This window comes from Prionailurus bengalensis, chromosome E1 (assembly GCF_016509475.1).
Source record: "Prionailurus bengalensis isolate Pbe53 chromosome E1, Fcat_Pben_1.1_paternal_pri, whole genome shotgun sequence".
NCBI classification, from domain to species: domain Eukaryota; kingdom Metazoa; phylum Chordata; class Mammalia; order Carnivora; family Felidae; genus Prionailurus; species Prionailurus bengalensis.
Genome location: NC_057347.1, coordinates 730,738 through 758,726, shown reverse-complemented (window position 1 = coordinate 758,726; position 27,989 = coordinate 730,738). Strand labels below are relative to the sequence as shown.

At 63.8% G+C, this 27,989-nt stretch overlaps 3 protein-coding genes across 13 annotated transcripts in view; 1 reads left to right on the top strand and 2 right to left on the bottom strand.

Annotated features, from left to right (window-relative positions):
• The window catches only part of PITPNM3 (PITPNM family member 3), a 73,197-nt gene extending 72,499 nt beyond the window's left edge, over positions 1–698 (bottom strand). For both annotated transcript variants that reach the window (XM_043582741.1, XM_043582742.1), the window contains exon 1: positions 620–698. In XM_043582741.1, coding sequence (XP_043438676.1) covers positions 620–641 — 22 coding nt within the window. In that variant the 5' untranslated portion in view covers positions 642–698. The remainder of the gene's footprint in view (positions 1–619) is intronic.
• A 2,536-nt stretch (positions 699–3,234) lies between these two features.
• Positions 3,235–6,499, top strand: LOC122484785 (collagen alpha-1(I) chain-like). Its single transcript, XM_043582737.1, has 2 exons — positions 3,235–3,924; positions 4,016–6,499. Exons 1-2 carry the CDS (start codon positions 3,304–3,306, stop codon positions 4,697–4,699), a joined length of 1,305 nt encoding a protein of 434 aa, XP_043438672.1. The 5' UTR covers positions 3,235–3,303; the 3' UTR covers positions 4,700–6,499.
• Positions 6,500–13,110: 6,611 nt separating this feature from the next.
• The window catches only part of KIAA0753 (KIAA0753 ortholog), a 39,550-nt gene continuing 24,671 nt past the window's right edge, over positions 13,111–27,989 (bottom strand). For 8 of the 10 annotated variants that reach the window (XM_043582730.1, XM_043582731.1, XM_043582729.1 and 5 more), the window contains 7 exons: positions 27,082–27,160; positions 26,087–26,167; positions 23,328–23,495; positions 22,404–22,485; positions 19,291–19,411; positions 18,660–18,884; positions 13,111–14,262 (listed from right to left, as the gene is read on the bottom strand). In XM_043582730.1, coding sequence (XP_043438665.1) covers positions 14,145–14,262; positions 18,660–18,884; positions 19,291–19,411; positions 22,404–22,485; positions 23,328–23,495; positions 26,087–26,167; positions 27,082–27,160 — 874 coding nt within the window. In that variant the 3' untranslated portion in view covers positions 13,111–14,144. Of the gene's footprint in view, positions 14,263–14,550; positions 14,684–18,659; positions 18,885–19,290; positions 19,412–22,403; positions 22,486–23,327; positions 23,496–26,086; positions 26,168–27,081; positions 27,161–27,989 lie in introns of those variants that run through there. The other 2 variants (XR_006297709.1, XR_006297710.1) reach the window with 2 other exon arrangements.

The following is a 27,989-nucleotide window of genomic DNA, read 5'->3' as shown; positions in this document are numbered from 1 at the left end:
GACTGACGCCCACTCCCTCACCCCGCTGGCCTCAATGCCCGCGCCCGGGGGAGCGCAGAGCCCGCGGGACCCCACGGGAGGCAGGCCTGCAGACCCGCAGACCTTCGCACCTGCGGCTCTGCGTCCGGGGTCGGTGGGGGAGGGGGCGGGACGGCTCCCTAGCGGTGCAGCGCAGTACCCCTCCTTCCCCAGAAGAAATCTGGGTCTCCTGACTGAGCTGGGTGGCGCGGGGGGAGGGGGGGGGAGGTTGCCGCGTCCCGGATGGAGCGAGCGGCGGCACTGGGGGTGGGGGTGGGGGGGCGCGTCCGGGCTGACGCTGGGGGCGCGGGAGGGAGCGGTGGCCTCAAGACGGCCCCTCCGGTGCCCGCGCTCCGGGGCTGCCCGGAGAGCCGAGGGGGGGTGGCGGCCGGACGGGACCCGGCAGCCGCAGCCCCGGCCCCCCCCCGCCACCGCCGCCCGCGGCGCCCCTCCGGGGACCGGGGGGCGCAGGAAGGACGCGCGGGGCGCGCGGGGCCCGGCCCTCCCGGAACCTCCGCCCACCTGCGCGGGGGCTCACCTGGGCCGCGCGCGGGTCCCTCCCCCGGGCCGCCGGCCCTGCCCTCCCCGCGCCCGCCCTCACCTGCGCGGCCCGCCTTGGCCATGTCCCGGGCGGCGGGCTCCGGCTGCGCCGCGCGCGCTCCTCGCCGCTCCCGGCCCGGCCCCGGCCGCCGAGCCTCCTCCGGCCCCGAGCGGACTCCGCGCGCCGCGCCCCGCGCCCCCGCCCCGCGCGCCTCGGCCGCCGCAGCCGCCGCCTCGCCGCTCCCTCCCGCTGCCTTAAAGGCGCCGAGCGGCGGCCGCCGGGGAGGGACTCGCGGAGGAAGGCGCCCGACGCCGCCCCCGCGGGCCCGCACCCCCGCCCGGCTCCGGCTCCGGACACCGCAGCGCGCGGGGGGCGCAGACGCGGCCAGGCCCTGCGGTGCGCGCGGGGGCGCGGCGCCGCCGGGGAGGCACCCCCGGGGGCAGGGGGAGATCAGAGGAGCCTGGAGACCCAGGGCCCCGCGCGGGAGGGGTACCGAGAGAGGAGAGGACAGGGAGGTGGGGCCGGGGGGGGGGGTTGTCACCGGAGGATTGGGGCCCTCCGTCAGCCCCCACGCTGGCGTCCGGGGTCATCTCCAGGGTCTGACCCGCCTGGGACGGGGAGGGACTTCAGTGCCTTTAACTCCGCAGGAACGCGAGCGGCACAAGCCAGTCCGCTTGCAGCAGTCTGGAGTGGGGGGCGGGCAGCGGCCCTTCCGCGTGCCCACGCCGGGCTGCAGACGTTCCTGCGAGCAGGCCGGTTGGAGGCTTCGCAGCCAGGGCTCTGCAGGCCAGCCCAGTCCCAGGCAGCAGAGCCCGGCTGGCAGCCCTGAAAGGGCTGGGCTGGGTCCCCGGCCCTCCAGCTCTCGTCACAGGGCAATGCCACCCTGCCCCCTGCAGCGGGAAAGGTTGGGGTCGCTGGTCCTCAGGGCTTCTCCACCCGCCAGGCCCTGCCCTGAAAACAAGCCCTCGGCAACTTGTGAGGAGTCCACAGCCAGGCACCCACCCTCCCTGCCCCACCCTCGCCTCCTGGGGGAAAAGGTGCGTTACGTGACCCCCCACCGGCTAGCCTCGGTCCTTACTCCATCAGCCCCTCTGTGGGAAACTGGACCCAGGTGGAGCCACCAGAGGTCTCCGTGAGTATCCAGTCCCCGCACCCGCTTGGGTCTTTGACTCCATCCACAGGATTCTCATCAAGTGGCCTGCACCTGCTGGTTGATTCCATCCAAGGACAGGGTGCCCAGTAGCTCGGGCCAGAGTTCTTCTGTCTTTGGATGGTGCTGTCCGTGAAAACGTTTTTCCTCGTTTGAGCTGAAACCTGCATCTTGTACGACCCACATGTGGGTCCTTCTGACTGGTGTCCCAGCTAACAAAAGCAGGGCCTCCTAAGGCCCTCCATCCAAACTCCCCAGGGCAGCTTCGCCAGAAGCTCTGAAAGTCCCCCAGTCCCGGGAGCTCTGGATCCCGGAACCAGACGGCAGCGCTGACTCCAGAAGACGGAATTTCAGAAGCCCCAGGGACACAGAGCCACAGCTGTTCACCGGTGTGCCACTGGTCCCCCCCCTCGCCCCCCCGGAAGAGCGTGAATGGATTCCTGCAGACCCTCCCCGTTCCTGGGGTCTGGTGGGGATGGGAACAGCAGTGAGCGCTGGCCAGACGGGCAGTGAGCTCGCGGCTTCATCCACAGCTTGTCGGTGGACCCGCAGGTGCCCTCGGAGGTGTGCTGTGCAACCCAGCTTGTCCGTGAAGGAACGGAAGTGAAGGTTCGCCGTGGGCGGTCTGCAGGTTTGGGTTGCTGGCCTGTGCTCTGCCCGCTGTGCCAGGATGCCCTCACCCTTCCCTGAAGGTGGGGCACGGCCAGAGGCCTGGGTCCCCGCAGAGAGTCCAGGTTTGGCCACCTGGGCTGTGGGGATGAATGGCCACCGAAAGGCAATAAACCTGCCTCGGGGGGGACACACCGGGCCTGAGCGCCTCCCCGGGGCCCTTGGCTTACAGCAGCAACAGTGACTGCAGTTTGCAGGGACCTGTGATTTTCTGGCACTGCCGTGTGTGTGTGTGTGTGTGTGTGTGTGTGTGCGTGCGCGCGCGCGCAAGTGTGGGTGAACAGGTACGTACAGGTGTGTGGATGTGTGTGTATGCATGTATATGAGAATACGTACGTGTGTGTGTGTGGTTGTGTGTCCGTGTGTGTACCTGTGCGCAGGTGTTTTTAAGCATGTGTGTGCACGTATGTGTGCAAGTGTGCAGGTGGGGGTATGCCCACGTAGGTTTGGGTGGGGACGTGCACAGATGTGGACACATACGTGTGGATGTGTGTGTGGATGTGTGTGGGTGTGTGGGTGTGCACGTGTAGGTGAACAGGTGCGTACACGTGTGTGGATGTGTGTGTATGCGTGTATATGAGACTATGTACGCGTGCATATGTGTGTGGTTGTGTGTCCGTGTGTGTACCTGTGCGCAGGTGTTTTTAAGCATGTGTGTGCATGTATGTGTGCAAGTGTGCATGTGGAGGTATGCGCACGTGGGTTTGGGTGGGGATGTGCACAGATGTGGACACATACGTGTGGATGTCGCGTGTGGATGTGTGTGTGGATGTGTGTGGGTGTGCAAGTGTGGGTGAACAGGTGCGTACACGTGTGGATGTGTGTGTATGCGTGTATATGAGAATATGTACGCGTGCGTGTGTGTGTGGTTGTGTGTCCGTGTGTGTACCTGTGCGCAGGTGTTTTTAAGCATGTGTGTGCACGTATGTGTGCAAGTGTGCAGGTGGGGGTATGCCCACGTGGGTTTGGGTGTGGATGTGCACAGATGCGGACGTATATGTGTGGATGTGTGTGTGGATGTGTGTGGGTGTGTGCGCGTGCACACACACACACAGGCAAACGCACCCTACTCAGGGGAGGTGCACCCTGCGGTAGGCACGGAGACCCCTCCCCACCCCTCTGTGCAGGTGCTGCAAACCCCTGGGAGAGGACGAGAGGGCAGTCAAGGGCCGGTGTCGCGTTGGTGGGAAGTGCACACATCCTGTGGCCGGACCGCCCACGCCCCATGCTCGGATGGGCCCCTGCCTCAGGACAGCCGCCCCAGGGCTCTGTGCTTCCCCGACCCCAGCCTGCCTGGCGTTCACCCCGAGGGCTGCATGCGCTCCAGCCGGGAGTGCACCCGGCCGCGTGGACCTTACCAGCCCGCGAGGAGGTTCCGGCCCAGCCTCCGGGCAGAGCAAACACTTCGGGACGGTCGGGGCCGCTGGACTGCCTGCTGGGGACTAACTTCCTGCCTCAGAAGAACCACCGTGTTTGGAGAAAGAATAAGCAGCCGTTCGGAGGCGCTGTCCTCGGCTGCCCGCAGGAGGGAAGCAGGAGCCAGAAGGTGTCTGTGGGCCCCCAGCTCTGTGGCCGGTGTCCCGGGCAGGGTTCCAGGCGGACCGTGGGTCCACAGCGTGTCCCACTTCTGCCTCCAGAGCCCCCGCGGCTCCCAGGCCCCACGAGCACAATGGCCCCGAGAACTGGTGAACGGGTGCCCGGGTCAGTGCCGCCCACCGCCCGAGACCGCGTGCGCCGACTGGACAGACCGAGAGCTCCAGGCAGGTAGGCAGTCCGGGCCTGGACCCGGATCCGGGACAGCTGGTGTCCACGCACTTGGAAAGGTAAGTGGCCGTCATCAGGAGCCAACACGGGCCCATAGAAAGGCAGGCACGCCCGGCTACACTCATTTCCTTTCCGGACGTGCTGGCTGGTGGGGTGGGTACTGCGGGGCCTGTGGGGCCTGGCCGGCTGCTCCCGGCTCCCCGATGGGACACCGGGCTGGCCCGGTGCCGCATCGCTGCCCTCTGCTGGTGGACGGCAGGTGGACTGGGCCGCCCTGGCCCCGGGTAGAGAAGCCCCCCCTGGTCTCCCCTGAACCTCTGGCAGCACCTTCCCTCCCTGGAGACTCCCGGCCCCTCCTCCCGGGTCCCCAGGTGGTTGTCACCACCGCGGGGGCCGCCTCCACTCACAAAAGCAGCCTTGGAAACAGATGCTCTTTTCTGGAGCCTTCCAGGGAAGCTCTGAGAGTGGCTGCTCCCAGCCCTGCCCGCCACGCGGGACGCCTGGTGGACCGTGCTCTTCCATCGGCAGCCCCCCCGGCCCTCCTCCTGCTGATGTAGTCTGTTCACACTTTCCACCCCAGGAGGGTCAGGACCCCGCCCGCCCCCACCCTTCAGCAGGAGCCGGTTCTCTGCCACGTGGATGACCACGGCCTCACCCTCACAGCACAGTCTGTAAAGGACGCGCTGGGTGGCCAAGGGTTTCATTTGCCATCTGCAGAGGCCAAATGAGCCCTCGGGGGCGCCCTGGACCCCACGTGCCAGGACCCCCGGCCAGGGCAGCCCCCAGCCTGGCGGACCAAGCCCAAGTCTCCGCGGTTACACAGAGCGTGTCCCATTCCGGCCTCCGACGGGAGGCTCCGGGGTCAACATTCCAGTGCCACATCCTCAGCGTTTTCTACAAACACCCACAGAACCCACTGAACGGGGCCGTGTCCACCTGGGCTTGAGCGCAAGGCCGCTGAGGGTCAGGTCGCTGCTCGGCCTGCTTCTCTGTCTCACCAAGCACGGTGCCCATCACAGGGCCTGGGAGGGGCTGGAGGGGCTGAGGGGCAGGTTCTTCAGGGGGCGACAGCTGGACGAGGGGGAGACGTACCGGCCGCTCCGAGGAGGTGCTTAAGGAGGCTACGCTGTGGCGCACGACCCCCACCCCCCACCCCCATCCACGGTCGGGGACGCCAGCGACACTGCACCTCCTTCCTCGGCCCTGCAGGGGGCTGCGGTTTGTGTTTGTCCCACGTCAGGACTGCTGACACTGACCCTGAGCAGGCCCAGCCGGCTTCAAGTTATATGCGGACCAGACACGAATTAGGACCCGGCTGGAAATCGACCGCTGGTGGTGGGTGTGACCGTCCCCGTCCTGCAGCACCGTCCACACGGCCTCACCTGTCCCTCGCCAGCCCCAGCCCCACGCACAACGTGGCTCAGGCACCAGACTCCAGAACACGGGAAACCAGACACTGCCGTAGACAGCAAGGCACCTAAGAAGCAACAGGTCGACGGGGGAACCAGCCGGGGCTCCGCCACTGAGGCCGCCGGTCCAGCGAGGACGGGAAATCACAATCACACCCTGCGTCAGCAGGCGCGGCTTCCCCTGCACCGAGCACTCGTCTACACCTGTTGCGGCTCTCTCGCGTGCACACCGGGCCTCGGGCTCCCCTACTCCGACGGGTCCTCCCTCCGGCTCCGGCCACGCTGTGTGGCCCTGTTTGTGTGCGTCTCTCCTGCTCTTAGCTGCCCTCCCCTCCCCTCCTCCAGCGTCTGCCTCCCCGGTCTATCTGCGGAGGCTCCTTCTGTGTGTGTGCCCGACATCAGTCACCTGCAAGTCTGCATCCGGAACGTCGTGGTCCCGGCACCTGGGCGGACAGCTCGTTCCCCGCCCTCCCCTTCCCTTTGTGGTGTCTGAGCTCTGTCCGCATCGATATTTGCAGATTTGCCTGTAGCCCCGCGTAATACTTCACAGCACGAAGCCACCTCCCCTTGTTGTTCTGACCCCCCCCCTTCTGACGTTTTATCATCATATTTTTGAGAGACAGAGCGTGAGTGAGGGAGGGGCGGAGGGAGGGGAACAGAGGATCTCCAGCAGCCTCAGCGCTGTCCGCACAGAGCCCGACGTGGGGCTCAGACGCACGAACTGGGAGATCATGACCTGAGCCGAAGTTGGGCGTTCGACCGACTGGGCCCCCCGGGGAGCCCCGTTTTCCAGCCCTCTCAATGGCCACTTAGGACAGCTTCTCGCTGTGCGGACATCGCCCTGCACTGTGTGCTCTCGTCCGGGAGACTCCGGGGCACACGCGGAGCCCTGGGATGGTGGGGCGTCGGGAACACGCAGATTTCCCTAACTACTGCATCACAAATCGCTCTCAGGTGGTCCTGTCTTCATTTCGGACGGAAAGACCGAGGCCGCAAGCAGTGGGGTGACTCACCCCAGTTTGAGAACCTGACTTGCAGCCCGGGCCCCACCGCCCCCCACCTCCGCTGGGACACGAACTTCATCTCCCTCCCCCACATCTGAGCACAGTGGTGCCCACCGGGAGCCTCCCAGGGCGGTGCTGGGGAAGGAGGCGGGAGGTCTGAGCTCCTGAGGGGGCTCCTTCGCGGCGGGAACAAACCCTGGCGGCCCGGTCGCCGCGTGCGGCTCAGGTGCGGCACACACTGGTCTCGGCTCCGGGGAGCACCCGCTGCTGGGGCTCACGGGGCTCGGATGAGCCAGAACAGGGTCCCTGGGGGAGGGAGCCCCGGGGAGGGGGGGTCATCCTGTCCACCCCTCTGCCCCCAGAGCCTAGGCCGGGAGCTCTTCCTGGGGCCGCTCTCGTCACTCTGTGAGCACAGCAGCAGCAGATACTTTCTGTGTGGTTCCTGTGCCCCCAGCGGCCTTGTTCTGTCCAAGCAGCATGAACCCTCCCACTTCGCAGACAAGGAAACTGAGGCTCAGAAGCTACCCATCTTTCTTTAGGCCCTGAGTGGTGGACCGGCCCGCCCCCTGGCGTCCACGCACCCCCATCAGCACGTGGGGGAGGCTGGGCAGGTGGGGCCGCCCGGCCCGGGAGGGGCCCTGTCCCCGCAGACCCTGCCGCGCTGTGCACCAATGGCGAAAAGGCCGAATTTTACGAGGCCCTGAGAGTGAATTGACTGCACTCATTACGGACATACTAGATCACCCGCGGAGTGAAAAGGCACCCCAGGGACCCCGGGCTGTGCAGCCTTCGGCGAGGACGGGAACGGCCCCGCTGAGCTGCGGCAGTGAAGCAAGTGCCCATTCGGTTACCAGCCGAGGGGCTGCGGTCCGCCCGGAGCTGTCTGGGGTTCACGGGGGCTGAGGGTGAAGGAAAAGGCGGTTCCAGAAATAAAATCCGTTTTTCATGTAAATCAGCTGCCGAAGGCAGTGTCGGGAAGGGGCCAGGGGCTGCGGAGGAGGCCACCCGCTGTGCTCCTGCTCAGACTGGGGTCTCGGGGAGGCCAGAATCCTACGTCTTCTGTGCCAGTGAGGAAGGGGGTGTGGGAGTCGGAAGGACCCCAGGCCCCACTCAGGGATGCCCCATGCCCGGTGGACACGTCTTGCTGCACAGGTTGGGACGCTGGGCCCAGGTTCCGGGGAGTCAGACGGGGCTCCTAGCACTGGGCTCTCTCCTCACACCCCCGGGAGCCCCTTCTGCTCTGTCTTCGTCCTGCCCCCCGCTGGCAGGAGCAGCAGTGAGTGCCTGCTTACACAAACAGCACGCGGTGCAGGCGGTGTGCACAGGGCACGGGCACGCACACGGCAGGGTGCTTCCTGACCCTGTAGGCACACGCTCAGGCTCTCAGGCAGAAGGGGAGTTTCCTAGGGTCTGAGAGACCAAAGGAGGCTTCGCTGACTAGTCTGGGGGGCAGAGAGGAACCCAGGCTGCTCAGAGCCAACACCGCAAAGCGCAGCAGCCGACTCCCCCGATGGCCCCCGTCTACACCACAGGTGCCCGCACGGCTCACGGGACCCCCACCTCTGCTTTGCTCATTCGGGCCCAGCTGGTTGGCCAAGCCGGGACACGTGAGCTCTGCCGGCTTCGGGGACGGTAGCGGGAGGCACGTGGGCCTCACGGGTACATTGTCAGGACAGTGGGGGTCCCGCACGCTTCGGAGGGGAGGCCGCATGCTGAATTCCAAGCTCCGTAGACGCTGGGCCCCTGTGATCCCCAGAGCTCGCTCCTGAGGCCCCGCCAGAGCGAAGGGCTCCCGAAACCTTCTGGGGGGCGTGCGATCCGCTGTCGGGGCGCGTGAGCGGGGCTGCCGGACGCATGGGGTCCGGGGGGCAAGTGGCTGCGGACGGTTTTACGTGTTTCGGCGTCCCGTTCTTTCATGCTCGGGGAGTAAGAACACTTGCAACTGAGTCCAAGTCTGTTTCGAGCTGCACAGAGTAAAACTTACGCGAAGCCTCCCTGGCGGACGATGCAGGGAATCGGGCGCGGGGCGGGAAATCCTGGAGCCGGAAGGGAGAGGTTTCTCACACGTCAAGAGGGAGAAAGGGATGTGCACCAGACCCGAGACCTTGGATCCGGAGCCAGTGTCACCGCTGACGCCTGCGAGCCCTGCACGCACTCTGCAGGGAAGGGCAACAAACCCTCCTGCGTCTCCCCCAGAGATGAGAAGATGCCTCCAGAGGCACCTGGGAGGCTCAGTCGGTTGGGCGTCCGACTTCAACTCAGGTTCGTGATCTCGCAGCTCGTGAGTTCGAGCCCCGCGTCGGGCTCTGTGCTGACGGCTCGGAGCCTGGAGCCTGCTTCGGATTCCGTGTCTCCCCCTCTCTCTCTGTGCCTCCCCCACTCATGCTCTCTCTCTCCCTCAAAAATAAATAAATATTAAAAACAGGTTTTTTTTTTTAATGCCCTAGACAGCCCCTGCGAGGCACACGACGCGTCAGGGAGCGCAACACGGTGGGGGGGGGAGGGGGCCTTCCAGCAGGCCTCCTTGACCAGGTGTCCCACCTGCCTGGGTCTAGGGGTTGGGAGCCCCCAAAACCGCAGCTGTGTGCGTACGTGTGCAGATGTAAATGCGTATGTGTGTATACGTGTGGTGTGTGCCTGTGCGTGTGTACGTATGCATGCGTGCGACGTGTATCTGTACACGTGTATACATGTGCTCTGTCATGTGTATGTGTGCATGCATGTGCACGCGTGCCCTGTGCGTGCGTGTGTCTGTGCATGTGTGTGCAAGCATATCTGTGCACGCGTGTGCACGTGTTACACGTGTATGTGTGTGTGTGCATTTTCTGAGGAAAGGTCCATAGCCTTTACCTGATTTTTGCAGGGGTCTTGACCCTTCAACAGCAAGAACTTGGGTGAGTCGATCCCTTTGACTAACTTAGGGGCTGGGAAACAGGCCCCTAAGTGCGGGGGATCCGGGACGTGCTTGTCTGAAGCCGGGAACAGCCGTGAGCTCATTAAAATGCGCCCCAGCGGCCCCTGCGATGTGGCCAGGCGGCCATGGCACCCCTGCGCGTGGGCCTCGCCTCCCTCCAGAGGCTAGGACGACAGCGTCCTCAATGGCAAAAAGTCACACCACACTGTCCTCGCGAGGCACCCCCGCTCAGCGGCCCCGCATCGGGGATCTCTTCGCGACACCGACGCGCGTTGGCTGGCTCTGTGGGCCTTGGGTCACACCGAGCAGGTAGAAAATCCATCACCGGGAGCTGACACGAGAGCAAGCCAAGAGGGTGCCCGTGGGGCCCGCAGCCTCAGCACGTGCCAGGCTGCTCGCCCCCACGGATTCCCTCTGTGCCCCATGTCCACACTGGGGAAGTGAGGCTGATCCCCACTGTGAAAGCCCGTGCCTGCAGACCCCACACGTCAGGGCTGGGATCTGTGAGGACGGGCTGGGATCTGTGAGGACGGACTGGGACCCCGGGGCGAGGGCAGTCTGGGGCGCAGGACCGACTGGGATGCCGGGGCGGGGGCGGCCTGGGGCGAATCCCCCCCCCCCCCCCCCGCCATCGTGCTCCGGCCGCGCGGGCCTGGCCTCCACTGTCCCTGCGTCCCCGGTGGAGGCAGTGAACCTGCGTGAATGTTAGTACAAACCGCCCATCTTTCTGAGGCGCCCCCGGCAGGTCTGCCCTGGCGGCCGTGCGGTCCTGAGGCTCAGGTAGCGGGGCCTCGCTTCCCCTAAGGGAAGCCGCCCTCACCTGTGGTCCATCAGTGCGGCGAGTGCATGATGCAGGTGAGTGCGAGCTGGCAGGTCAGAGCCCCGGGGTCAGGCCAGAAAGGGCCTGTGACAGCCCAGCCCGCTGCCCAGCTCCCTGGGGACCGTGGGGCCGTGGCTGCTGCTGTGCAGCCCGTCACCAGCTGGGGGTGCTGCCTGAAAAGGCCGCCTCCAGGACGAGAGGAGGAGACCAGGGCAGCGCTGGGAACGCGGGTGTCACTGAGGCCACCGGGCGAGGAGCAGCTCAGCAGGAACCGGTGGGGGCGGCGAGGCCACAGGGGCGCCCGTGTGGCGTGGGCACGGGCTGCCCCTCGACTTCGGGGTGGAGCGGCTCCTGGTGCCGGCTGGGGGAGGGGCCTGGATGGATGCCAGGCCCTGAAGGCCACCTTGGACAGTGGACAGTCACCTCCTGGCCGCTTAGGCCCCACCTCACCGGGATGTGGCTCCACCCGTGCAACGGGTTAATGATCCCCGCCTCGGTGTTTGCGTCAGAAATGGTGAGGCTGCTGGAAACCGGGCACCCAGGACGCAGGGGGCGGCAGCCGCCACCCTCCCTGGGCTGCGCTCTGGGTCCAGCTCCGGCAGGGAGGCAGGGGCTCGCCCGGGCAGTTGGGCCGTCTGGGCTGGCGGGAGGCTAGGATGTGCGAGCCCAGGACTGAGCAGGGTGCCCGGCACAGAAGGACCGCGGTGCCTGCCAGCCAAAAGAGGCCGCATCCATGGGTGACGTCCGCTAAGGCCTGTGGCCCGACTAGGAATCGTCTGCTTGAGACACAGACAGAAAGCAGAGGCCGGGCTGGAAGTCAGAGGGACGCTCGGCGAGTTTGCTTCGTCACTGTGTCTCTAGGCCCCCAGGCGGACCCGTGTGAAGCGTGCCCCGGATGCGTCTCTGTGCCCCGGGCCTGGCAGGGTTTCCGCTGCGTGCCTCAAGGAAGCGGTCCGGCCACGGTCTGGGCTGGAAGGTGAGGCAGGGAGAGACACGGGATCGCCAGCAGAGGACGCAGAGGAGGAGCAGGGTGACAGGCAGGCCCCTGGGAACTGAGGCCACGAGGCCAGCCCCCAGGCTCCCTCCTGTAAGGGTCCCGGAAACACGCCTGAAGGTTGACATCCACCCGCAGCTTACTGTCTGCCAGGCGTGCGCGTGGAATCACTTCCCTTAATCCTCCAGTAGCCTGAGTCCCAGATCGGGAAACTGAGGCACGGAGGTCCCAGAGGAGCTCACGTCATGGCTCCGGACCCTCCACGAGCCCAGATCTGCAGGCACACAGGCCGGGTGGGGAGAGACAAGGACACGTGAACTGAGGGTGTACAGCAGGCGGGGGGGGCGCAGGGAGGGCAGCTGCCTCTCTCCCAGCCTCTGCCGGGGGCTCTGGGTCATCAGCCCAGGCTCAGGAGAACCCCCCCCCCCCCCATTTCTCCCTTCCACGAGCAGGAGCAGCCCAGCAGCCGGGCAAGGAGATATGGCCACTGGGCCTGAGGGTCCCACCCAGTGGGGCGGGGACTTCTCTGGCAGGGACCCATCCCCCCACCCTCAGGCCCAAGGGAAGAGCAGGAGAGTGTGGGAGGGGCTGCAGGGAAAGATCCCAGGGTCTTGGGGCACCTGGGGAAGCAGAGGGACGGTAGGTGGGGGTGGGGAAAGACCCCCAGGGGGCAGGCAGGAGAGAGGGGGAGGGGAGGAGAAGGGGTTCCGCCTGCCACTGCCTCTCTGGGATGTCTCTGGGGCCCAGGAAACCCTGAAAGTCCCCAACCTGTCCCACTGTTCCTGTCCCACTGGCGCCAAGGGCTTCAACTGAGACCCTCCTTGGCCTTCAGCCCCTCACCCGGAGAGAAGCCCTCAGGGACAAGAAAGACACCCTCGCCGCCTTCCCTCCCCCTTGCCTTCCCTCCCAGGTCCCGGTGCCGCCGGAGAGGGAGAACGGAGGACGCGTCTGCGGCCGCACACGTCTGCTCTCAGATGTGGCGTCCCCCGTGCACGAGCCTCGGACGCGGGGTCTGCAGTTCAGCCGGTGGCGACCACGTCAGGCCACGTCAGGCTGACACATGGGACAGACCCTCCCCCCCCACCCCAGAACCTTTCCCGGGAAGGGGGCTTTCTCCTTGTGTGGACCTAAGAGAACCCACTGGGCGCCAAGTACGGGTGGGCGGAGGCCCCGCCCTCAGAGCAGACAGACCAGAGAGGCAAGTGCACAGGCCGGGCGCCTGGGCGCCAGGGACCCACGTCTCCACACACGGGGACACCGGCCACACGGGGGAGTGCCAGCGGGCTGTGCGGCCGAGAGCCACACGCACGGGCCCAGAGAACCAGCATGGGGATCGGGTATGAGGCCTGGAGGCTGGGGTGCAGGGCCACCAACGGGGGACTCCCCGTCAACAGCTCCGCACCACTCGCCGGCGACCCCGGTGACTTCTGGCGGCTTATCCCTGCATCTCTGGAGAAGGCTTCTCGGCGGAGACTTGCTGTGGGCCGAAGCTGTAACGCAGACCCCACATGGAGGCAGGGGGACGGCATTCCGGAACAAAGGGCAGTCTGGGTCGGGTGCCCCCTCGGACAGGGACACGGTGCCCGGGCCGCGCTGCCTGGGGCCGAGGAGGCAGAACACGCCTGAGTGAACTCTGGACACAGGACGTCGTGAGCACGCAGCCCTGAACACAGGCACGGCCTCCCGTCACTTCCGCGCCCCCCCCCCCATCTTCCGCACGGACGGGCAAGTACGTGAGGACGAGGAGACAGCGCAGGCCTGCCTGGGTTCCGTCAATCACACATCTCTGTCCACGGGAAAAGGTGTGAACCATCTCAGACACGCCCGTCCTTTAAGATCCTGAGTTTATTTTACAAATCACAGCAAACGCTAGCACACAAACGACTCCAGCTACAGACGGCAGACGCCCCGCCAAGTGCACACGCGCCCTCGCCTCGAAGACCTTCCAGTAACCTGGGAGCACTTTCCCTTCGGAGGCTGTGTCATGTTTAGGAGCGTGCGCACATGAAACAAAGCCCAATTTTGCACAGGTCGTGTGACGGGGCAGGTGCACCGCTCCCCGAAACACGTGTACTTGGGAGAAAAGTCCCAGACGTGACGCCGTGCGTGTCATGAAGACGCACGTTATCCTGGGCGCGAATCCTCCCCTTGGGTGGGTCCTCAGCAGGGCTCCGGTCAAGGAAAACTCACGCACGTGCCTTTTCCGTTTCTGAAAAATCAGAGGCTTTCCTCTTGGTGAATCCTGATGGAGAGGGGAGGGGAGAGGAGAGGAGGGACGAGGGCACCGAGCGCCCCGGCTCTCAGGTGTCTTCCTTTCTTGGGGGGGGGGGGGCGGGCAGCACATCCAGGCCCATCCGTCCTCCCACCCAGGCTGCTCGGTGGGTCTGGAGGCAGGGGAGGTGCGACCCCGCAGAAGGGACGTGAGCTGGGCGCCCTCCCGGCCCCTCAATTCAAGGTCTGCGTCCATACGCCCCCCCCAGGGCGAGGCCGGGGACCACGAGGGGCTGAGAGCCAGAGGAGGTGCCGCACACGGGGACTGGCAGGCTCACGGCCGGGTGACGGGGGGTGATGGGAGCATCTCGACCCCGGGAGTGAAACACGTCTTCCACCACCTGCCAGGACGCTCGCGTCACCGATATCTCAACAGAAAAACCACAGTTCGGAAAACACCGTCTCGTCAGGCGATTCACGGTTCCTGGGCACCGATGAACACCCACCGTCATCAACCACCGGCTCCACCGCCACGACGACGCGGAGACGCACGTCCTTCCTCTCCGAGGGCAGCGGCCCTGCCCGGAGGGACAGCCGAGGCCAAGGCCACCCATGGGCCCCGGGGAGGAGGCCCGCCACAGAGACAGGCTTCAAGCGGCGGCCTCCAAGAACTCCGACGTGAACACGGCTTCTGCGTAGTCCTCACACGTGTCCTCCAGCTCCGCGGCCACGGCGCCCAGAGCCTCGTCCACCAGCTCGTCCGAGAAGCTGGAACACAAACCACGGCTGAAGGCGGCCGCCACGCGGGCCCCCGCCCCCCCTCCCCCCCTCCCGGGCTGCCACGCGGGCTGCTCCCTCCCCTGCTCACCCCTCCTCGTGCGCTCACCCGGAGTGGCTCACGTGCCAACTCGGTCCCAAGGTGAGAGGCCCCCGCGGCCAGGACCGGACCGCGAGCGCACCCTCCACACACGGATGCCGACACATCGCGCTCCGGACCCACCGACAGACCGCCCTCAGACCTGCCTCGTGCCCCGCCGGTGCCCGCTCGCAGCTCACCCTGAGCCTGGGAGCCTCCCTCGGCCTGCCTCTCGTGACCTTGCCATTTTCCAAACGGCAAGGCCCTCCTCTGGGGAACGACCCCCAATCTGGGCTCCTCTGAGGTTTCTTCGCAGTCGCTCAGCTCATCTGCCTTTGGAACAAGGCCGCAGAGGGGCCGCTGAGTCCCCTCAGTGCGTCCGTCCGTCTGTCTCGCCGCTGACGGCGACTCTTCTCACCTGCCGTGAGGCCGCCGCTCCCCCCGCGAACCCCGGGCACGGCTGCACGATCGCAGGGGGCATCGAGACCTTCTCCTGCCACGTGCCCGAGTCAGCCGCCCGTCGGCCGCGCAACGGCCGCGCTGTGACGCGGAGCCCTCCCCACGCGGTCCTTCCTTCGCTCGCTCCCGTGTGGACGCGGCCCCACACGCTCGAACCCGGCACTTCCCGAGGCTCAGCGCCCCGCGCCGGCCAGAGCCCCGCGCCGGCCAGAGCACCCGTCCCCTGGACGGCCCCGAGCTCGGACCCCCCTTCCCGGCACGTCCTTCAGGCTCGTGGCCTCAGCCCGAAGGGGCCCCAGCAGCCCAGCCGGCAGAAGGGCGCTCAGAGCCGCATGCTCGGCGCTGCTGGAGGCAATTCTGACACACCCGAGCTCCTCCTCCCGAGATGCTGTTCTCTGTCCGTTCGCTCTCCTTCCTTGCCTGCCTCCAATCTCGGGGGGTCTTTCACTTACGTTTCGTCCTGGCCGCTAGCCTGGACGTCACGCACGCCACGCTTCCCTTACCGACAGTCCCGGACCTCAGCGCCGCCCCTGACCTCCGGCCAGCCCGACTGTGGACGTTCCAATGGTTTTCCCAGACAAGCCGTGGGCCTCGGAGCAGCGCGGACGCTCCGTGGGGTGCTTGTCTGCACGCGCACCCGGGGAGACACGTTCGCTTCCCTGCGCGCTGACCTCGGACACCTCCGTGGCTCCCGTGTGGCCCACCTCTCTTCCGGGACCGTTTCTGACCGGCCCGAACCACACCCGTTTACCGTTTCCCACGGCGAACGTGTCCCGGTGAACGTTCTTGGGGGGGCCTCCGCCGGCTTCTCCGGGACCCCGGGCCCCTCCGCATCAGCCGGCAGCTTCCGGAAGCCTTCCCGCAGGCGTGCTTCCCTCTCAACGTAGCTTGTGTCCTGAGTTATCCTGAGCGAGCCGAGGGCACGAGCGACCGCTGCGTTTACCCTGCTGTGCTTCCTACGTCCGTCCGTCACAAACCTGCCCAAACTCCCACAGACACACAAAGGTGCTCTCAGGAGGTCAGACGCCCGAGCTCCCGGCCGGCTCCTTGCTTCCCGCCTTTGCGCTCCATGTGCTCCCGTCCTCCCTCCACCGGGCCAGCTGCTCGCTGTGTGTGCTGAAAAGCTCCCCCCGTGGAACCAGCTTTCCCCTTTCCTCTGAAGGCTCCTCGCTGGAGCTCATCTCCTCCGGTCCGCCCCTCGCTGGTGCACCTGCCCTTCGCTAGCTCAGTCACGAACAGAAACCAAGTTCTTGGACCCTGCGCATCCTGGAACGCGCCTTCCTTCTGCCCACAGACGCCTCAGGCGAGCACAGAGTTCGGGGTTCTGATACCTGGTAGCCGTTCTTTCTTCTGACGCGGGAAGGGGCCTGATGAGCCCTCTGGAACCTTCTGTGCTGCTCACACGCCTTTCCACGGCGACGCCCTGACGTGCCTTCTGCTGTGTGCGCGCACGCCTCACCCACATGCCACGACAGGCCCCGTCCTCACAGCCGGGAGCTCCCGCCGTCAGACGAACGTCTGTGTCCCTGCGAGGTAAGTAAGCCGAAGCCTCGGCCCCGGGGGCGGACGGGCACTCAGGCCCCCGAGGACGGCTGCCGTGGGTCCAGAAAGCAGGTCGCCGACACCCACCGCACGCGGCCCTGCCGCTGAAGCCATGGGTCTGTGGCCCACCTCCCGGCACCTGAATTGGAATTCCTGGACAATCCTCTAACGTGTAAGACCTTTTCTTGCCTTTTTATTCTCCTCCAGAGATGAGGCTTTTTCTTTGAAGCTTTCCAGTGAATTCACTACATTCATGACGTTTTTAACTACTGATATTTTTACTCTCCAGAAACCTCTTTTCTCGGGTATCCATTCGTTCCCTGGCATGACCGTTCCCTTCGCTTCTCTGGGATGTGATTCTGGGCGCGTGGTGTGGAGGCCGCCGCCTCCTCCTCCTCCCCCTCCTCCTCCTCCTCCTCCTCAGGCTGCACGGGGCAGTGGCCCAGGCCCTGGCGTGGGCTGCCCGTCTGGTCACAGCTCTGTGGCGCTGGGGGCGGGGCCTCCGCGCAGGCCTGGCGCCCTTGTCCTTGGTCCCAGCGCTCGGCTCCCTTGTTGGTTCTTTCCTGTTTGCCGTCCTTTATGGTTTTATGCCTTTCACGTGGTCGCCCGGTGACGTGGCGCCAGGCCACGGATTCAGGAAGGAGATAAACACACGGCTCCCACCCGCCCTCTCCCCACAAGTCTCCGCGGCCGCTGGTGAGTCTGCTTCCCCTGAAAGCGTCCCGGCCTGGGCCCCCTCCGGCCAGCACGCTACTGACACCCAACCCGTGTCACCTGCTCCCTCTCGTCACGGGAGCAACGTGTTTCTTCGGGCGTGAGGAGGGTGGACACGTTACAAGCAAGAGAAGGGCCGAGCTCGCTCCCCTCCCCTGAGAGGCTACCGGACAAAGCCGGCCGTCCTGGCTGCTCCACCAAGGCCCGGTCAGCACAGGCCTGTCCTTGGGAGCGCCTGCCCGAGGAACAAGGCCCAGAGACAACAGAGAGCCGGAACGTTCAATGCACGGTGACCTGAGTGAGGGTCAAGGGCGCCAGGGGAGACGTGTACAAATCATTCCTTCCACGCTCAGGCAGCGCTGCCCTATGTCTGGAGAATAACGAACGAAATGCACCACGAACCACGGGACGGGTCCGTCTTCCCCGGCTTGTTGTGGATTCCCCATACACCGTCAGCCTCAGGAGCCCTGGCAGCTTTGGGGACACGGCGCGCCAGTGAACACGAGGACCCGCGGCGGCCTCCCCTCCTCCCCAGAAAGTAAATGAGCGAAGGTCCCCACGCTCTGGACGGCACCGCGTCAAGGGAGGTCTTGGCACCTCAGGGTAAGCCTGAGAGGCCGAACACAAGTGGTCATCCCCGATCCCACGCAAGAGCCCACCGCGACGGGAGACGGACACAAAAGTCTCCAAGCAGAGAAAGGATGGAAGAGCGGAGGGGAGATGGCCACGACCTGGGGAGGACAGAAGGCAGGTGGCGGAATCAGAAGGAAGAGGAAGACGGAGGGTTTGAGGAGAGCGATGCCAGGGAAACGCGAGCTGGCCGTCCTGCCGAAGGGGACCCCTGGCAGGTCCAAGCCCTGTGAACGACGGGGGCGGGCGGAGGCGAGGGGCTGGGAGCCGGTGAGTGTGCGAGTGTGCGGGAAGGCCGGGAAGTGCGCAAAACAATCAGCAGGTGAAAGGGGCACCAACTCCACCAGCCTGAACCTGCCCGAGGAAGCGCAGGCCACAGCTCGGCACCCGCTCAACGGCGGCGGGCCACAGGTGTGCAAGCAGTAACGCCCAGAAGGAATCTCATTTGGGGCTGTATTTAAGAGGAGCGGATTCAGGGGCGCCCGGGGGGCTCAGTCGGTTGAGCGTCCGACTTGGGCTCAGGTCGTGATCTCGCAGCTTGTGGGTTCGAGCCCCACGTCGGGCTCTGTGCCGACAGCTCGGAGCCTGGAGCCTGCTTCGGATTCTGTGTCTCCCTCTCTCTCTCTGCCCCTCTCCCACTCGTGCTATGTCTCTCTCTCATAAATAAATAAACCTTAAATAAGTAAACAAATAAAAAACGAAAATTTGGATTTACACGTCTTTTGATGAACCATCTGAATACCGGAAAAGCCTCCGTCCTCAAGTACTCCAGCAGCCCCACCCGCGACCTCTGCGCTCCTGACCATCTCCTGCCTGGTAGCGTTCTGTGGCCCGTCACTGACCTGACGGGACGCCGTCTCCCCCACCCAAATAGGCGGCGAGCAGAGGAAGCCCTCCGCCAGCCTCTCCGAGAGCTGAGGCGCGGCACCCGCTCCCCAAGCGGAGGCCGTGATGCTGTACTGACCTCTCGGCCATCAGCCAGGGGTTGAAGGCGCCCACGGCCTCGTGCGCGGTCATGCGGAGATACTGCTCGAAGCGGCTGCAGGAGTCGCGGATGCTGCGTCGCATGCCCGGGGGCACCAGGAGGGCGGTGCGGCCTTCCTGCCGCAGAGACTCTTCCGGAAGGGGCGGAAGGGGAGCCTCCCTCTTCTCAGACTCCTCGCCAGCGTCCACACTCGCATCCAGGGAGCTGAGGGGACAGGTGGCGAGCTCAGATGGCCCACCAGCGACAGCGTGCCGTTCCTCCCACCCGACGAGCCAGGGCTAGTCTTTCTCTCTCCCCCTGAGCAAAGCCAACACCCCCGCGGCCCCCGACGCCCACCCCGTGTGGGCATCGCTGTCCCGCGCGCCACGGGGCTCTGGGGGCAGGTGTGCCACGGGATCCGCACAGCCGGGCAGTGCCGCCCCCTCGTAAACACTGCCTCCGGCACGGCGCTCGCCGGCCCGTCTTACGGCCTCGCCGCTTCACCGGGCCCCCCTGGAGCTCGGCGAGATTGGGCCCCAGGCCCCGAGAAAGGATTTCCTCGTCTTGAGGGAAGCAACGGACTCAGGCGTCTCACAGCACTGGAGGCCGAAGCAGCCCGGGCGCCACTTACTTGCCATTGTGAGGTCTTTCCAACACGATGCTCGCGCCCGGGTCTTTGGGCGCGGGGCTCTTTGTGGTCCCGACTGGATGAGGAGAGAGAGGCCTTTCACCTACCGCCGGGAGCGTCTGCTCTAGAAGAGAGGCACACAGCGGCCGCAGATAAACACCAGCCCACGGGCCCCAGAGCCGCCCCAGCGGCCAGCCCGTGAGGACGCCGCTCGCACCTCTCCCAGCCTGGCGGCCGGCAGCGCAAACTCGCTTGTTTTCAAGGAAAAGGTGAACTTAAAGGCACGACGAGGAATCGGTTTTAAGAAACGACGGGCTCCTGGGGCGCCTGGCTGGCTCAGTCAGTCAAACGTCCGACTCTTGATTTCAGCTCAGATCGTGATCTCAAGGTTCGTGAGTTCGAGCCCTGGGTGGGGCTCTGTGCTGTCGGCTCAGAGGCTGCTTGGGATTCTCCCTCTCCCTCTCTCTCTGCCCCTCCCCACCCCCTCTCAAAATAAGTAAACGTTAAAAAAAAAAGAAAAGAAAAGAAAAGAAAGGAAACCACGAGCTCTTCTGGAAGCATCCGTGACCTCTGAGGACCCTCCGGGAAATGGTGGGTGTCAGGCTCTGTGGGCGCTGATTAGGTCCGGCCACCTGTTCGAGGAGTCTGAAGGGGTTGGGGTCGTTTTTTAACCTTTAAAGGGTTTCATTATGGGGGAAGGAAAAAAGCAGTTACATCTCAACCCTGACTCGTCCCCGGGATGAGTCTTTCGCTGGCAGAAACCTGCACGACGACGGTGAGCGTGCGAGCCCAACTGCACCGCGGGCTTGGCGGCTCCCGTGAGCGGTGGGTTATTTATAAACTCAAACGAATCAAATGCGGTTCGGGCACAGAAGAGAACGTGTCCTCAGGCAAGCAGCGTCCGTGAGTCCAACCACTTCCCCCGATCCACACGAATGTGCCTGCGATTCCCACATCAGTCGGTTTCTGTAAACATACGACTAAAAACGGTTTTCGATTTTTCACACACCGGAGAGAGAAGATACGGGAGTAGACACCGCACTCTGCAAAAGCCAGCTCTAAATTTGGTTTTGTGGTGCAACTGAGCACAGCGCCAGACTGACCAGAAACAGGATCCTCACTGGGATGCAAGCATCCAGACCCTGATCTCGGCTCTCAGGGTCCCACAGAGCGCACTGGAGGCCATGCGGTCATCAACGTGACTGGTGATTTAAAGTGTCCCCGAGAAAGGAACACGGAGCCCTTGATAAGCCGGGCTTCTGCACGAGGCAGTCCCGCTTCGGGGCCAGGGGCCCAACCACGGGGCGACCCCTGCCCCTCCTGTGCCTCTTCTGCTCCCACACGGCGGACTCGCTAATAAGCGGTGGCTGGGAGGTCCCCCTGCGAGGCCCGCGCTAGGTGTGCGTGGCAGGACACACAGGGAGGAGGATAAACTCTGGCCCCAAGAATCCGCGGCTCAGCCGGAAGAGGAGATCGGCTCGCAGGCGAGGGAGCACGATGGGGTCGCATGACCCCCACTTCCCGAGCGTCCCCTGTCCCCTGCCCTGTGACGGTGACGGGGGTTTGGAGGGCTGACACTGCCACAAGCAGAGAGCCGAGCCTGGACAGTCACAGACAACGCAAAAGGACCAAGTCAGCACCATGTTTGGACAGCTTGTCTTTCTGCCAAAACTCGACATGCCACACGCTCGGTCCAGGCTGACGCCCCCGGGCTCCCGTTTCGGAAGCTGCAGGGACTCGGCTCGGCGGCGAGCCTCCCACCCCGACACGCGGCGTTCACTGCCCGTGTGACAGCGCTTCCCCGCATCCAAGAGGGGGACAGCCACTGCTACGAAACGCGCATAAGTATAATTCTCAGAGGTGAACAGAAGAGCGGACGCCTTCCCAGCGACCGGCACGAGAACAAAGGGACCTTCCCCTCTGCACACGTCACAGGCACTTTTCTTCAGGGCAGATCGCCGACCTACACACACGAGCTAAAACCGCACAGCTTCTAGAAGGAAACGAGGCTCTCTTCTCAACTTGGGAACAGGCAAAGATTTCCTAGATCAGAAACGGAAAATCTATACAAGAAAAAACCGATGTTAGACTTTTCAAAATTAAAGATACTTGCCTATAAAGAAATACATCTGAGAAAATACATAGGTGAGCAAAACACAGAAAATGTCTGCAAACGTCTGTGGAGACTCGTGGCTGCCGGGGAAGGGGAAGCAAGACAAAACAATTTTTAAATGCACAAAACATCTGGACACCTCACGAAAGAAGATATACCAATAGCTAATATCAATAAGAATCACTATTCGTCAAGGATCTGTGAAATTAAAGCCACAATGGGACATCAGCATGTGTCCGTTAAAGCGGCTACAATTAAAGACCGCAAACATGCAACACAGGACAGCGCCTCAGGGAAAGACTTGGCAGTTTTTTACAAAGTTAAACACATACCCAGCCCCATCACCTGGCAAGTCCGCTCATGTGTTTATCCAAGAGAAGTAAAAACTTACGTGAGCACAAACTATCCATAAATATACTCGCAGTACATGGGATCCCCCGTGGACAAGAGCATGCACACACACGGGACCCCCCCCCCTCCCGTGGACAAGAGCGCACACACACACAGCATCCCCTGTTTGTGAAAATTCTAGAACTGACAACCTAGCCTGCAGTGCAAACAACACATTGGGTCCCGGGGTGGGGGTGCCGACTGGAGAGGAGCACGGGGACCCTTCCAAGGTGACACGGTGGCCCGAATTCTGACAGGAGTTTGGGTAACAAGGGCATATCCATTTGTCAAAACCCATCCAATGACACAACTAAGATCTGTGCTTTTTATTACACGTAAATTTTATCTCAAAAGGAAAAAAGTCTGTAAAGACACACGAAATCCTAGCTGCTGAGACACACGTTGCCACATTCAGGACCGTGCCTGCCGGTGCCCGGAACTTTCTCTGGAACGTGCATCCAAAAACGGGACGGACGGACGGACGAAGAGCAGACACACCATAAAACGAATGGAGGCTAGAAGGTGGCAGGTATGCGCGTGTCCGCTGCCAAGGCTTTTCAACTTTCTTGCATGTTTGAAATTATTCAGAACACAATGTGGGGGGGACACTCACCACTCTTCCCTTCCTGCATCCACAGACGGGGATCAGCATATACAATTTCATTGTATCTTCGGCGAACCATCTCCTGGTATTTCTTCAAAAAAAAAAAAAAAAAAAGTTTAAGTTACGAGAAAAGATTAGTTTCATTACAAAGCAGGTGTCGTGGTTCAGCAGGCCCCACTGATACAGACATGGCCAGAAATGGGCATGTGCCTGGCCAGGAAGCGAGTCAAGTTCACGAGGCAAAGTCTAAAAGGAAATGAAGCAGTTAACCTGACGGATGGAGACCAGCACTGTCCGCGAGAACTCAATGGCAAGAGGGAGGCGTTCCGCCTGCCGCTAACTCCTGAGCCCCCAAAACCCGGGCCGTGTGCGTCAGCAGTCTTCCCTGATATGCAGTTAGGTCCACGCGAGTCTACAGACGGCCATGCTGGACACGGCAGGTCCCCACGTTACCCCAAGAAGGGAAGTCGGTTCCGTGATCACTAAGTTTCTACTTAGGGGCAAATCCAGGATGCAGGCAGGAGGCAATGCTGCTGTGGGGGTCCCGAGCCCCCGGGGGACTGTACCGGCCACGGCCACACCACTCCCAGCCTCGCTGTGGGTCAGTGCCCTGCTCTGGACCGTCCAGGGCCTGGGCTGGCTGATGTCTGGGGCTAAAACCCCAAGAGAAAAGAGTCCCAAAGCAGAGCCCCAGATGCTAAGCAAGGAAGGATGGTGTGATGTGTGGGGAGACCACGCTCGGGGCCGGAGGAGTCGAGGGGCGCAGACTCTGGTCCCTGTGGTTCTCCAGCTGTCCGTCGGGGGCACCGCACGTCACTTCCTGAGTTCTGTGTCCGGAGGGCACTGACACTTCAACCCCACTGTGCCCGAATCACCTGACCCCGGGCCATACACTTGTCTGCAGGTGAGCTGGGGGGCGGCCCCTGACCTCACCTCCATCTCCTCCATGCGCAGCATCATGGTGTCCAGAAACGGGCTGTCCCTGCCGCCTGCCCCGGGGGCCCGGGCTTGCGACGCCAAGACGTCACAGCGGAGCGCGGTGCCTTCCAGACAGTCGCCCTGCTGGCGGAGGCTGCCGGGCCCCCCGTCCGCGGCCACAGCCTACGAAGCAAAGGAGGGGCGGAGAGGCGATGAGAACCAGTGGGCCGCAGGGAAGCAGCCCCGCAGCGCGTCCACGCCGCCACCCCCCCCCCCCCCGCCCCTCCCGTGGCCACGCGCCCGAAGCCGTCGCGTCCACACAGTCTCCGCCACCGCCATTCAGACGGCCGCACCGGCCAATCACCGTGCTCGCCGTCGACGACAAGGCTCGGGGTCGCCGCCCCTGCCGGTCGGGAAACAAACGCCTTCCCTGCGCTACACCCAGACACGGCCGGTGTCTCGCGTGTCCTGTCCCGGAACACGGACCTACACGGATCTATTCCCTTCTGGCTCAACGCTCCCGTGACAGGTTCGCGACAGGTTCGCGACACCACGAGGGTCCTCATCCTGCGCCACGGGCCTGGGAGAGCTTGCCTGGCGCCTCCCGCCCTGCGTGCGCGCCCCAGTAGGTGGAGCGCCACTGCGTGCGCGCCCTTGACTCTCATGTGCGGCTGGGACATAGAAGGTCGGCCGGAAGTGATGCGTCGGGCCCTGGACGGGACACTTCCGGGGCTGCGGACCCTGGCTCGACCCACAGGACGCGTATGCACCGTGGTCGAGCCCCCTGCGCCTCCCTCTCACCCTCGTCCGCCCTGCGGAAACACACGTCCGGCCTCAGAGAGGGCAGGGTGGGGCGCGCACGTGTGCCCGGGGACATGCGGGGAACAGTTCCCGCCAGGGAATCTGAAAACCTTCCAACAGATCACAGGGGGAAATGTATCAACGGCCAATAAAGACAGAAGGAAATGCCCAACCTTAAAATTATGTACAATCAGGTGAGTAATCAATACAATAAAATTACAAAAACTCTAGAGAAAACGAACCCAGGAACTCAGGTCTCCTTAATGGAGATGCGTTTGCACATGTAGCCCTTTTCCTCTGTAAGGACCGTGAATCAAGGATACCGTGTGTGGGGGCACCCGGGTGGCTCGTCAGACTCTTGATTTGAGTTCAGGTCTTGATCTCACGGTTCGTGACTTTGAGCCTCGCGTCGGGCTCCGTGTCTCCCTCTTTGTCTCTCCCCCTTCCCTGCTCATGCTGTCTCTCTCAAAAGTAAACATCAAAACAAAAATTAAGAAGAAGAAAAAAGAATACCGCGTGCCCTCAAAAATGATAAGGACGCTGACTGTGCCCTGATGTGGAGGCACCGCCCCAAGGTGAAGAAGCCAGGTACAGAACGGCATACGGTGCTCGTTAGCTGGGTGGTCTAACCTCTTACACTTCTGCCGAAGCGTGTGAATCTTTAGGCAAGTGCATTTCAACTTCTGATTGGGAAACAAAAAACAAAGAACAACTTGTGCATTCTGGAAAGACCCACTCCGGGCGCTCAGTGGGTGACCAGAGCGGCAGCAGACGGACGCGCGACGCCAGCGCCTCCACGAGCTCTTTCCTGGCGTCGGAGGTGGTCGCGTCCACCAGGAAACCCGTCGGGGTTGTATTTCACTGGCGGGTGCCACCGGTGAGGGTCTTCTCCGCTCTAGGATGGGCCTTCGGACGGTTCGTGTCGCGGGCCCCACGGGTTCTCTACGACTTAACACGGAAAACGAGACTTCCTGCGGCGTCACGCCAGCTTCGATGAGGTTTCCTGCTCGTTCTGCCCCGTCATTTACACACACAGACTCCCGGGTGCCGCGGGGGGCGGTCTGCGTGGCGCCGACGTCTAACCCCGAGCACAACCACCCCGCGTGGCTCTAACGGCCACGTCACGCCCACAGAGCAATTCTCAAGCGCCAGGCCGGCCCGCTTGCCACGCGCGGACTCGCCGACAGAGCGGGGGGTCACTCGGGACACCTCCCGGGTCAGGCGTTCTGCCGGGAAGGGAGCGGCACGTGGAGGCCACGCTGCACGAGGCACGGCCGGTGGGCGCGAGCTAAACGCAGGGCTTCCTCTTCCGCTCGGCGCAGCCTCACCTCACACGCGCCTCCGTCACCAAACGCCGGGGCGGTAAACGACGGTTGTGAAGATCGGGCGGCGGCGGCGCGGCAGGGAGGCCCCCGCCCGGCCCCCAGAGCACACCTGCCGTGCCCTCGTCGGCCCTGAGCACGCGCGGCGGGAGCCGCCGGCCGGCGCCCAGGCCCACACGGACTCGGCGGACCGGCCGGCGGCGCCCACCTGACGGCCCGAGCCCAGGCAGGGCAGGAACGGTCCCGCGAACGCGGGACACAAGTCCCCCGGAGGACCGCACGACCCCAAGACGTGCTTCTGTCTGTTCGAACGGTATCTCCTTCTCCCCGGCCGGCTCTTCCCCGAGCTAGGCCAGACCCCGGTCGTTATCAGGCGCTCGACACGCGCTCGCCTGACAGCGCGCGCCGGGCCCTCCACACAGAGACCACACCACGCCCGAGCAGAGCTGGGCTGGATGGGAGGGCAAGAGGCGGCCAGCGCCCGGCCGTGGCGTGTCCTCCGGGAGAGGACGGGGCCACGGACAGAGCCCCGTGGCTGCAGAGGTTGCCGTGAGCACCAGGGGGGCCTGACGAGTCAGAGGAAAACCGACGTCCTGAGTAGGATCTGCCAGTGCGGTGACACCCCCACCGTGGCCACACCGGTGCACGCACCTCGTCCGTAGGCCGGGCTGTCGCCGTGTCTGCCGGTGGCCGGTCCTTCGGCACCTCCGCTTCCAGAGAAGAGTTGACTCTCTGTTAAGACAGACAGGCACGTTTGTGATTACACAAGTCTGCGGCCCGTGTCCGTACAGATGAACTGTGACAGGAACCTCTGCGTGGACCGGCTCATCAGCTTCGGCTACATCAGGCTCCCCAGCAATTCCAGGCACTGTGTCCTCATGAAAATAAACACCACGTGTGGATCCTGGTTCTCTGTCCCTTTTCTTCCCTCAACTTTAGAAACGCGTCTCCGCTCCAGTCTCCCCAACGATGAAACGGGGAGATGGGACGACAGGGTCACTAAGAACACTCCCAGTCCTGCACCCCGGAGACTTCCAGGGCTCCCAGCCCCGCACCCCGGAGATTTCTGAGGACGCCAATAATAATTACACATTTCTTAAACCAGAGGCACAGAACTCCGGGGCCTGTTCAGGGACCCAGAACATCATTCGTTCTGTGTAAGATCACGGCAGTGTCCGTGGGCTCGTCTGTTCACACGGACGGCACCGTTTCCACGGCCGGCAGGTCTGAGGGGCCACCTCCTCCTCAGGAGAGGGCAGCGTGTGCACAGACGCAGTCCCAACATCCCCTCCCTCGGGAACCAGCCAATCATTCCAAAGCACTGAGGCGAGAGTTCCCAGGACTTCTGCGGAAGCAGGTAACCGAACACCAGAGTCACCAACGGATCCATTTGATTAAGAACGCAAACTGTCGCCCAAACTCGTTCCCCAAACTAGAAGCTCCCCTTTCTCAAAGGTGGGCCTTTGTCTGTCTTCCCCTGGTCTGTCCCTCACAGACACCAAAGACCCATCAGTGGCGGCAGTGGATGGCACACACCCGCACGGGCCTGCACGTCTGCGCGGCACCGCGGCCCCCAGCCGCCTCCGAAGCGACCCCCCGTTATTCCAGCACTTCCAAGCACGAGCGAACGAGACGCGCTGGATTACCTGGGCCTTGAGCAGGAGAGGCTTCAGACGCTCCAGAACCGCCTTCTCTACCTTGTCTGCTAACTGGGCAGCAGAGTCACTGGGTCGAGACAAAATCAAAAATTAAAATCAAAAGCAGAAGATACCCTATTTTGTGCATTTACGTACTACCCCGGGTGGAAGAAATGAAACGATTATAAAACCAAAGTGCTTCTCCAATTGTGAAGGCCACGCAAAGTCCCCGGGGGCCTCTGTAAAATGCAGACCCACAGTCGGCCGGCGGTCTGAGGCCCGAGACTGCGTTTCCAACGAGCCCCCAGGTGGCGCGACGCGGCTGGTCCTGGACCCGCCCTGAGGACACTTCTTCACCTCTGAAGACGTACGTTGGGCTCTCGGTACGCTTTAAAAAATAACGGCTGCCTTTAAACAACCGAAGAGGACAGAACATGGAAGAAATCAAGCTAATCCTGCTCGGTCTCCAAACCCCACAATCGCGGAGTCAGACCTAAGCCCCCAGAGACAAGGAGAAGATGGAAAACAGGACAGAAGTGATGAGGAACCGAGCTGAGCCGAGAAAGCGGAGAGCACGCAAACCCCCGCGTGCCCCGCTGACCACACGGGTGCAGGGCTGGCAGGACAGGCACGGGGGGCCTGCGGGGCTGCGAGGCGAGTCCAGGATGGCTGAGAGGCAGGACCCGGGGGCCCTTCCCTGCCCGGCACAACTCACACCTGCCCGGTTCTGCCTCAGGACGTCTGGGGGCCCCTCCTCTGCACGAGCAGCCGCCAAACAGGGTGTAGGGGCAGGTGCCCTCCCGGAGAGAGGGGGCCCCGCAGGCCACTGGGCGCTCCGGGAACACCAGGTCTCGCCCTCTGGGGTCTTCTCTGCACATGCTCATCTCTGACCCGCCCTCAGGAAAGGCCCGAAGACC

Excerpts from the sequence above, each read along its gene's own strand:
- LOC122484785 (XM_043582737.1), top strand. The coding sequence starts at position 3,304 with ATGTGTGCAAGTGTGCAGGTGGGGGTATGCCCACGTGGGTTTGGGTGT. Across the intron at positions 3,925-4,015 it reads AGGGAAGCAGGAGCCAGAAG|AGCCCCCGCGGCTCCCAGGC; the intron begins GTGTCTGTGGGC and ends TTCTGCCTCCAG.